Source organism: Diadema antillarum, unplaced genomic scaffold, assembly GCF_040938485.1.
Source record: "Diadema antillarum isolate AM-2024a unplaced genomic scaffold, OU_Dant_1.0 seq00001161_RagTag, whole genome shotgun sequence".
Taxonomy (NCBI): Eukaryota; Metazoa; Echinodermata; class Echinoidea; order Diadematoida; family Diadematidae; genus Diadema; species Diadema antillarum.
The window spans coordinates 423,069-435,118 of NW_027271970.1; the positions used below are offsets into that span (position 1 = coordinate 423,069).

General features: G+C 36.8%; 1 protein-coding gene across 2 annotated transcripts in view; it reads right to left on the reverse strand.

Annotated features, from left to right (window-relative positions):
* Positions 1-12,050, reverse strand: part of LOC139744350 (serine/threonine-protein kinase Sgk1-like) — a 126,330-nt gene that overhangs the window by 21,298 nt on the left and 92,982 nt on the right. For both annotated transcript variants that reach the window (XM_071654793.1, XM_071654794.1), the window contains one exon: positions 6,566-6,649. In XM_071654793.1, the coding sequence (XP_071510894.1) occupies positions 6,566-6,649 (84 nt within the window). The remainder of the gene's footprint in view (positions 1-6,565; positions 6,650-12,050) is intronic.

The following is a 12,050-nucleotide window of genomic DNA, read 5'->3' on the forward strand; positions in this document are numbered from 1 at the left end:
TACAATTTGTACATGTGTGCAATTGCTATAGCTTCCAAGAAGAGTCGATATATTTGGATCTGCAATACTGCAATTACATGTCATGATTTCAATTTCAGTTTTCAATTTATTTCTTATATTTCATATCAGAAATTATCTTCTGGATATATCTGGATTAAAAAGCATAATATGCATAACTCCTCACCACATTTCGACTGTCTTCAGTGTAAATGTCAAAGTTAGATAAAAACAACAAGTTTCCGCAAACACACATACAAACAAAAAACGACAGTTTTAGGACTTTGAAGTTGTCGTTTCTTTTTACATTCCATTCATAATCTAGAAATGTTGCTATGGCCACTGGTATGCCTCCGCCATAATGCATGATTTCTCCCTAACCATATACAGTGTAGGTCTATAGTACAACGTCTTGACAATTTGTGATGACAGTTTCACATTTAATTGGCAAAATATCCAAATGACAGGTTTGTCACAAATGTGTTGAATGTTCACTTTCCTTGAACTAGCTTTAATTAGGTGAATGGCTAATACTGTCTAAGAGTGCAGGTATTTGGGGATCTGAGGATTTCTACTTTTGACCCTTTAATAAGCTTATGCATTGAGTAATTTTCAAGGTATGGAGAAAAAGTGTAATTTCAGTATTTCAGAGTAAAATTTTAGCATTTTAACCGGGCCTTTGACCTTTGACATTTGACCCTAGAACTCCCAAGAGAATCACAGACAGGCAGAGCATGCATAAATATGTACTGAGTTTCATGATGATACCTTCAGTCACTTTTAAGATATGGAGGAAGAAGTGAAAGTAAGCACTTTCCCTTGAGCTTTAACCTGTTGAGCTTTGTCCTTTTGGCAAGACACTTTGAAGAGAATCTCTATTGGGCAATACATGCATAACTTCTGCAGGCATTGCATGAATAAGAGGGGAAAAGTGAAATTTTGAGAAGTTGACCTTGACCATTGACCCCATGACTCCTAAATTCCCTAGATACTCACTACCAGTCAGTATATGCAATGCACTAAGTTCCATGAAGATAAATTTAACCATTTGCAAGATACAGAGAAAAAGGGGAAATTCTAACTTTTTCACTTGACCTTTTACATGACCTTTGACCTCATGGTCCGAAACTCTCTCTGGAGAATCTTTATTTTATAGTAGTACATGTATACACTAAGTTTCAAGAAAATACCTTCAGGCATTGCAAAGATATGGGGAAAATAGTGAAATTTTGAGCATTTGACCTCGACCTTTGACCTTTGACCTTGAGCATATGCACCCAAAATTACACCCACTCATACATAACATACTTGCCAAGTTTCATTAGGATACCTCAGAGTTTTTTAGTTACATTGTCCACAAAATTGATTATGGACGGAAGAATGGACGGACAGACGGAAGGATGGGCAGACGGAAGGACGGACAACCCGAAAACATAATGCCCTCGGTGACACTTCGTGGCAACAGTGGTGGAGGCATACAAAGTGATATTGGCAGCAGGCATGAAAATGTGTACCTGGAGAACGACATGAATGCACATGATTCAAGGAAGGTGTGCCTGGAAGAATGATGTGAACGCACGCGAGGTGTATACTTATGCTGCTTCGCCAACATGTATGCGGCCTTCGCCAACATGTATGCGGCCTTCTCCAGGCACACCTTCCTGGAATAGCATGTGTTTCTAGTGTTCTCCTAGGCACATGACGAAAAATAAAGAGAAGTTTATCGCTACCGGAATATTAAAAAAAAAAAAAATGAAATCCTCCAAAAATATAAATATCTAATGCAGTCTGATATAGTATCCAGGAAACGACAAGAATACAAATTGTGGCCATCAATGAGTTTAAGAGGTAAAACATTCTGATGTTTTAGCATCCTAATGGCACCTAAAAATAGTCACCAAGGTCATGTCATTATGATCAAGTCACTATGATTTGGCTCATAACACCTATTTGCCTCGAGCATAACATGACAACAGCCTATTTCCTTTCCGGCAAAAAAATTTCTATGAAAATTATTGACTTCTTGTGTATGGAGAGGAGGTGGATGAGAATGATGACAATACCTGTCTCAAAAAAAAAAAGGAAAGAAATTACAGGAAAAATGTTTTTAAAGGGGAAATCAACTGAATGACAGGGTGTAGTACCATACGGACGATATAATTTCTTTTAAAGGCTGTGTACAGTTCTGGTCAAGGTGAGGATTTAGCTTTTAATGTTTTGCGAGATATTCAGAAACCACTCTATGAGATGTCAAAGAGCATGCAATTCTAAGGGGTAGCAATAGTTTATTTGATGAAAATCGGTTTTGAAATGGCTGAGATATCCAAAAACAAGGTGAAACAAAGAGATCCTAATAAAGTTGTAGCCTGTCGCCTTTTATTATTATCACTTTTTGGATATCTCAGCCATTTGAAAACCAATTTTCATCAAATAAACGTTGAATTCTTCTTAAAATTACATGCTCTTTCATATTTCATAAGAGGTTTCTCATTATCTCACTTCATGTTCAAAACATGAATCCCCACCTCAACCAGTACTGTACAGTCCCTTTAACTGGAGTGCATAGTTATCTCATCAATTGCACACACACAGTTTGGTTCATAGATCCTACTAATCACTGTACCTCATGCTGGCACCAAAACACTCATAACCTTGATCTGCTTTGTTTTTTTAAATATCTATCTCTTCATTAAAGTGTTGTCCCTGTTGTAGTTTCTGTCGAAGAGTTTAATTCCTCTTTGGATTTTTTTTTCCTCAAGGCCCTTAAAGCCAGACTGACAAAATATCGTTTTATAATGTTCGAAGAGCTCTCTCTCTCTGTCCTCTCTTGTAATTACCATCACACTTTCTCTTCTCTCCCTCTCTCCTATAAGTCCATCTATCCATCTATCTATCTATCTATCTATCAATCTATCTATCTATCTATCTATCTATCTATCTACTTACCTATCTATCTATCTATCTACTTACCTATCTATTTATCTATCTACTTATCTACTTATCTATCTATCTATCTATCTATCTACTTATCTACTTATCTATCTATCTATCTATCTACTTATCTAATCTATCTATCTATCCACTTATCTATTTGTCTACTTATCTATCTATCTATCTACTTATCTAATCTATCTATCATCTACTTATCTATCTATCCATCTATTTACTATTATCTATTTATCTACTAGTATCTATCTATCTATAATATCTATCTATCCATCTATTTACTATTATCTATCTATCTACTAGTATCTATCTATCTATCTATCTATCTATCTATCTTTCTCTCAGGTATGACATCATTTTCTTTCTCTCAGCATCGGATAGGTATGAACATGACGGACACACACACACACAAACAACATACATAGCGTACACACACACTCACACCACATACATGTACCTACTCCTCAAGGAACATGCAATACGATGCTACAATGGATTCTATAGTATACAAATGTGTAACAGTGTTGACACTAAGTGTTGACTGCAAATTCTAATGAAACCCAATCAGATAAGATTACACAACGCTTTGTTTTATTTTAGAGCACTCAAATGTGCTGCTGAGTACACACCCCTTTTAGATCAAGCTACACGACCTGTGGGTTGTATTTGGATGTTATTTAGTCACTGCGGCATCCAGCGTAACTTGGGTGCAAAGTCCACAAACCCATATCTTACACAAGTACCTGCGAGTTCACCCATATAGGTCACTCTCAAACATTTTGATGTAAGGTACAGCCCTCCTCATTTGTGCATGCCTTTTAATAATACATCAAGTGGGGCACAGAAAATCAAGACGCTGAGTATTTCTATACAAAAATCTAAACAGTTCTTCAAACAGGCCTTGGGAAGTCTTCACTCTGTGACAGAAATGCAGTTCCAAGGCACTGTGTACAAGTGACAATGAAATATAAAAAAAAGGGGAAAAAAGAGATGTATACAGTTTGCACCATTGCAAGCAATGTCAAGTAGCTGAAGTGAAATCATATGGTGAACAGCTTTTGAGTCTTGCCTAGCTGCAACTTTCATTCCTATTCATCATCGTATGATCAGTGGCTGTTGGTTTGGTTTCTTCAATGAAAAATACATTAGTCTCACAAAGCTATTCAAGTCTGTGAACTAATAGCAACATTTGGCTGGCTGAGAGTTTCACAAAACTTTGTTCATCCGCATATCATAATGAAGACTGCATGGGAAGTTGTGTCCTCACAAATTCAAAATCCTGCAAGTTTGCAATGAAACAAAAACTTCAATGAAAATGAGCAACACCTCAGGATTGCCATCTAGTGCTCTTACCCACTAAACTATGGAAAACCCTAGCACAGTGTTCATCCCAAAAGCCAGTTAATTCTCATAGCCCAGTGTGGTCAGAATCTTTAATAAACCTGACATAAACTGAAGGATGTAAATCAACTTTGCGATAAATGTGAGGGCTCTCGGAAGTGCTGCAGCCAGGGCTAGGCACTTAAAGGACAAGTCCACCTTCATATACATAAGGATTGAGAATATGCAGCAATATTAGTAGAACACATTAGTGAAAGTTTGAGGAAAATTGGACTATCCGTTCAAAAGTTACGAATATTTAGGTATCTGCGCAGTCACTGCTGGAAGAGAAGACTACTACAGTGTATGATGTCACATGCGTACAACTATATAAGGAAAATAAAAAGAGAAATTCACAAAACTTTACTTCTTGAATAAAGTGCACATTTCTTCGACTTGCTACTGATGTATGTTAAGGGTAATATTATTCCCCCTGCCTTCTGAAAGAGAGAAGACGAGTGTTCTTTTGTTATGCGAGAAAAATGGAAATATGTTGAATTTTCTTTATTCTTTCTTTATATCGTTGTACTCATGTGACATCACAAGCTGTAGTAGTCTTTTCATCCAGCCGGGACTGAGCAGAAACTTCAAAAATTCATAACTTTTTAACGGATTGTCCGATTTTGCTCAAACTCTCACTGATGTGTTCTACTAATATTGCTAGATTCACTCAACCCACATGTCTATGAAGGTGAACTTGTCCTTTAAAGGGCAAGTTCACCTTCATACATATGGATTGAGAGAATGCAGCAGCAATTTTAGCAGAACATACTGTATACGCCATATATTTAGTGAGTCTAAATTTTCGCGAATAGAGAACTCCCGACGATTTTGCGAGTGGTTAAATTCGCAATCGTGGAGTCCTGTACTGAACGGTGAAGTGTACACGCGTACGTCACATTCATATCGGGATCAGAGTCAATATTTTCGCATGTCTTTAATTTCGCGAATAACACCTGACTCACGAAATTCGTGAAAATAAAAATCTTGAGAAATATTCGGCGTACACATGTATCAGTGAAAGTTTGAGGAAAATGAGACAATCCGTTTGAACACTCATGAATTTTTGAAGTTTCAATGCCACCATCACTGGATGAGAAGACTACTACGGCTTGTGATGTCATATGCATAGAATGTTATATAAAGAAAATTAAACATATTTTCACTTTTTTTTGCATAATAAAAGAGCATTTGACTTGCCTCGTTCAAAAGGCAGGGGGAATAATATTTTCCTTATAAGTCAGTAACAAGTCAAGGGAGCACATACTTTTTTCTTTAGAATGTTATATAAAGAAAATTTAACATATTTTCACCTTTTTTTGCATAATAAAAGAGCATTTGACTTGCCTCGTTCAAAAGGCAGGGGGAATAATATTTTCCTTATAAGTCAGTAACAAGTCAAGGGAGCACATACTTTTTTTTTCCAAGAAAGGAAAGTTTGTGGAATTCTCTTTATAGTTTCATCATTCTACGCATGTGACATCATACACTATAGTAGTCTTCTCATCCAGCAGTGACTGAGCAAAAACTACAAAGACTCATAACTTTTGAACGGATTGTCTGATTTTCCTCAAACTTTCCCTGATGCTTTCTACTAATATTGCTGCATTCACTCAATCCACATATATATATGAGGGTGAACTTGTCCATTAACTCCTTTAGTGCCAATGAATCAAATGTGCACAAATGTTGCACACAAATTTATGAAGAGATAATTAATGTGGCACGCAAAGGTTTACCAAGGGGGTTTGTCCTCCCTCCATGGTTGTGAAAGGTCATGTCATTGGCCTATTAGCACTCTGACTCAGCCTTCCATTTTTGACAAAGAATAGCTTACGAGTTTTTAAAGGGTGTGTACAGATCTGGTCAAGGTGAAGATTTAGCTTTTAACGTTTTGCGAGATATTCAGAAACCACTCTATGAGATGTCAAAGAGCATGCAGTGCTAGGGGGTATAAAAAGTTTATTCGATGAAAATCGGTTTTGAAATGGCTGAGATATCCAAAAACAAGGTGAAACAAAGAGATCCTAATAAAGTTGTGGCATGTCGCCTTTTATTATTAGCACTTTTTTCTACATCTCAGCCATTTGAAAACCAATCGTCATCAGATAAACGTTGAATCCTTCTCGAAATTATATGCTCTTTCATATTTCATAATAGAGTCTTTTCATTATCTCACTTAGGAATGTTCAAAACATGAATCCCTACCTCAACCAGTACTGTACAGCCCCTTTAAACTTACCACTTCGTACAGCTTGTGGAATTCATTGTATCTCCTGAAGATGAACCACGTCTTGCCAGCTGCTACCACGACCACCTTGTACACCTGAAGAAAGAAACAAAGTAATAATGAACACAGTGAAGATGCGAATGAAAGGACAGGACAATCATAATACTCATCATAGTAATAAAAGAGTCTAATGATAGCATTGAAAACAATGATAATAATGGAAACAATTAAAAGCAACATCCACAACAATATTGTAATGATATATCAAATAAAACTGAATAATGCACCATTGATTCTTCATCCTCTAGACATTCATACAGTTATTTATTTGGTGGTTTCATATCAAATTTGAAAGAAATTGTCATTGAGATTTATTAAAAAACCAACAACAGATGCATTCGTCTGGTTTCCAAAAATGGGATATACACTGGCTCATAATTTTGCCTCATAACTCATTATTTCTGAGGCAACTACTTCACTGTTGATTTTACATCCTAATTTACACAAGCTGAAATCATTTTTGTTAACACATAAGACAACTGTTAAGGTTAAAGTTAGGGCTATAGATCACAATGTGGAGATGTCACTTTAAGAATTGTCCGTAACTTTTACTTTTTCTCTTTTTCTGGTATTTCTTCCTTAAGAAGCTCTTTAAAACACACACAGGTGCCCAAAGCCCCTATATAGGCCTGTTGTTTTCCTTCCAAGCAGAAATTTAAACTCTTGGTAACCTTGAACATGTTCCTGGCATGGAGAGCGGTAAACAAACATCTTAAAATTAACATCATTATATTTTTCAAAGAAATTCAAAATACAGAGAGAAATATGATTGGGTCTTCCTTGGAATTCTGGTTGCCAGGGGCAACAAAAGTATGTCATCATCATTGCACCTGCAAATGAGACCACTGAGAAGTTTACAAGTGCCAAAAAATGAACAACACAACAAAGGCAAAAGAAGTGTGGATCACAACATCACACAAAAACACACACACACAAAAGCAATCAAATCAGCATTTCTGGGAGCATTTCCACCACCAAAGATACAAGTAAAGAAGAACACTGATCTTCAAGTAACTAATAATGACTGTAGTTCAGCAATTTTGATAAAACTCCCCAGGGGAGGATGAATGCACCTGTACTAATTTCCTGAGATGAGCTACCCCCCGAAGGCTGATAGACCATCTTCTGCCTTTGGAAACATATTTGTATGATTGCTCTTCTATTTTTAAAGATGGAATAGGAGAAGTTATTCTTCATTTTTTTTTTTTATAGAGTGTGCATGAATATCTTGGGGAAAGGTACCACTATTCACATATTATAGTTTCCTCCATACTCCCACATATAGTGTTAAACTTGGTGGGCCGGCTATCTGGCTAAAACAAGCAAGAATGATTCCCTAAACACCATTTGTTCTATTCCAATCATTACAAACAAAAGTGTAAATATTTTCTTTCCAGTGCCCTTCCTCAAAGATTGTTGTACATAGTTAAAATGGAAAAGTAAAGGATGTTTAAGATTTGGCTTTTCTTCTATGGAAGGTTGTAGAGAAATTGCTAGGGATTCCGTTTTTTTTTTTTTTTTTTTTTTTTTTTTTTTTTTGCTTTTTGAGTACTCTCAAGAGATATTTAGGAAAAAATAGAAAAAAAAAAATGTGAGACATATTAACTGTACCACATGCCCAGTACAGTGAAAACCCATGTCATGACCACTGGAATCTGGTACAAACATGAGCAGGCCCACTTTGAAGCCAGCTCTACAAGTCAAATTATGGAGCTACAGCTTGATAGAAAGGTGCAATTGTGAAAACATTTGCAAAGACAGGGAAAGAAAGAAAAGATGAAAAACAAAACAAAACAAATCTCTACATCAACCAAACCATGCCTTTTTGCCCCCCCCATAATACAATTATGTACATACTGTTAAAAAGAATTTGAACAGACACACACACCTAAACATGCAAACACAAATACAAACACTAAACACAAACACACAATATACAAATTCAATAGACAATGAATAATAAACCGCACACCAGTGATTAAATATGTCATGGTCATGGCAACAAAAGGAGGTATTTCTGCAATGTTTGTAAAAATTCCACGTCACCAGTCGACACTGGGCATTGCTACAAATTGCAGGTGCGAATGGCTGTATTACAACAGCGACAGCCCAGTGCACTTCATACATTTCTAGCAACAAGGTGGCTTTAATTGTAAACCTACTAGTATCAAAATATATTATTTAGCAGAAGAAGGCTTGAGTGGAGACAGGACAGAAAATGAAGAGGAAATAGATAGAGGAGAATCATAGAGAAGAGATGAAGAGGAGAGAGAAGAAAGAACAGAAAGCTGAGAGCAAAAGGGAAGAGGAGGAGAGAGGAGAAGGGTGCATAAATGAAGACGTTTTGAAATACCCTTTCAGTCCCCTGGGATGAATGCGCATATACAATGCCAATAGGAGGTACACTAATAGAATGGTGGTCCTTTGTAGGGTTAAAATCTATTCCATTCTCCTAAATCTACTTACATCACCAGAGCAAATGCAATGGTAGGGAAACACTAAAGGAATATGAGGTATATCATCCCGTTATTCCATTGCAATAATTTCATTACCAACCCTATACTCATTGTATCATATTTCATATCGCAGCCGTTGATTTGGAGATGTGTGGATTAAATTAGAATCTCTCTCCTTCTGCAATAAGAAAAAAAAATGAAATGGAAAGTACCGCATCTTTACCAGCAACATCCAGGGAACCGACTGCAGTGCTGCGAAAAGGCCTATTAGTTACATGCGACAGATGTGGAAATCAATGGAGCGGGACGGGGAATGGCAGCAAACGGTACGGACGAAAAAACGGTGGAATTGTCTCGAGGGAGGTTTGAGTTGACACAGGGAAATAATGGGTTACCGAGCTCGTATGTTTAATCGTCGTCAAGAAGAAATGATTTATACCCAGATACACTGAAAGCTCCATCGAGCAGGAGAGAGAGACCACGTTGTTAGGATGAATTGCCGTAATGGCGCATTCCCGATGTGACGCCCGACACATTTGCGGATCTATCTCACGTTCTGGTCGCCAATGGCAACCACTGCCTCTCCGATGCTTGCATAATTTAATCGCTTCTTTTCTTCTCCAACAGATATCATGCACGGAAAAGTAATTTCATCATCATCGCATATCATCTAAAACCTTCAGATGGACACCAGCATACCTTTTGAAGAAATATATGCACGGTGTCACCCTCATCTATGTCAAATTGGATGTTGCAACACCTCTGATTTTCAAGTGCAAATGCTCATTGATCAGTGACTATATGGGAAAAATTGGAATATCTCTTTTTTGACACTTGTGTGTGGTGAAGAAAAAATAGTCGCTTATATTGATATTGGAATCAATAACCTATTTACATTTATTCCGCAAATTTCATTAGCCAGACCCAAACTACACTTGTGTATACTGATACCATCTTTGTTAACTCACAGGGTACTGGTGTCACCCAAACAATACTCTCCTATTTAAAGTACTCTGTCATCTTTTTTGTCATGATACCTACCCTGTATCATTCTCTAAAGTACCCTAGTCATCACTGAAATCATTGGCGGAAATTATTATCATCACCAGCAATACCACTATCACATCATCATCTCTCGGTACCATGGAAACCATCACCACCACCAGGGTAATTGGCATCCTTGCCGTCACGACCATTATCATCCACCTGTCGCCCACCAACACCAGCAGCGTCATCAGATCTATTCAAATACATCCCCAAGATAATGGTATTTAAAAACTGACCTTCAATAAGCATGGTATAAACTGATAGTATTCTTTTATGTGAGGACAAAAACTTAACACAAAATCACTTGCTATATCGAGATTTCCTTCACAATGCAAAAAAAAAGGAGAAAAAAATCACATCTTCCTTTCCTTTAGTTTAAAGAAATATTTACAATTTTTCTCATGCAGCATGACGTGTGAATGGCGCATAAATATGAAATGAACTTGTCTTTTCAATCCCACAGGAGACGATTTAAGATCACCCTGAGCAATGCTCTAGACATTGCATATATAGGCATGCGCAGATCAGAGATTCAAAGCTATCTGCTAGCAGCTGATATATATATATTCTTTCAGATATGTGAATATAAAGGGGGTGAATGAAATAAATTTTTGCACTATAATCCAAAAACTGATAACACTTGTGTGTGAATGAGCCCTTTACCATCTCCCATCTGTGCTTAAGTCTCCATCTTATCAACTGTCATTCTCCCACCCCCTTTGGATCATGGAAACCTTTTCCCTCCGATTCCCTCACTGATCCTCTTATACCTCGTAAGTCTTTATACTCTCATCTCCCATGCAAACATCTAAATGCTAATCTCTTGCACTAATGATGGACGTCACTGGCATAATCCAAGATCCCGCTTTTTGACAGAGTTTGAGGCTGGAAGTATTACATCTTGCTTGCAAGAGTCCCTTTGATTTCCACCTATTCTGTTAGGATATGAAGAGTTTGTTCGCAAAAAGCGATAAGTCCATTTTTGAAAATTTTGAAATATAGTCTCTGTCATAAAGTACAAAATAATACCTTTTGAATGATACATTGGTCACTGCATATAAATGTACATTTGTGAAGTTATGGTCAAAAGAAGGAAAAACTTTCTTATTATTCTCTTTATTTTTCTTGACCTTTAATCGCAAATATCTCCATCAGGCAAATATGGACTTATCGGTTTTTGCGAACAATCTCTTCATATATACATATATACTGCATCTTAGATAAAAACCTCAAGAGATTTATAGTTTCCACTTAATATACATGTATCATATAGAAGATATCAAAAGTAAATACTTTGAAGTTCTTTGATGGAGATATAACTGTACGTCACACCAAATTCAAATAAGAGGAAAAATGAAACGAGAAGGTGTAATAAAGGTATACTTTATGATGGCGTAATATTTACAATCTCCGAATGTTCAAATGACTCCCTCGAACTTTGTATTCCCCATCACGTTTACATCAATTATGCAGGAGTTTAACGACACAGAGTTTGAGAAATATTTGTATTTATCTGAGAAAAAATGAAACAGAAGTATAGGAAATGATGAGCAAAAGGAGAGAGCTATAGTGTCTTGATTTGTGTGTATTGTATGTCAACAATATGTACACCGTGCAGGGATGCTAGCATAGTGATTTGTATCAAAAACAACACTGCATTATTCTGATGGTTTAACTCTGTATGTGCCACGTTCGCACGCCTGACTCAGTCGACGGCGTACCAAGTTTTCATATTCTGCTATGCACAAACCTACCCGAATCAATCAATAAATTGCCAAATGCCACAGGACAATGAAAGTACAACTTACGTCAAAGCAAAGCTTGGCATTTTCTCTACAACTTTGCTCATTACACGTCCACGATACCAAAAATCTAAAAAGTTGCATAGACTTGAAAAACACAATGTTTTCCCTCAAAATAATATGGCACACAGG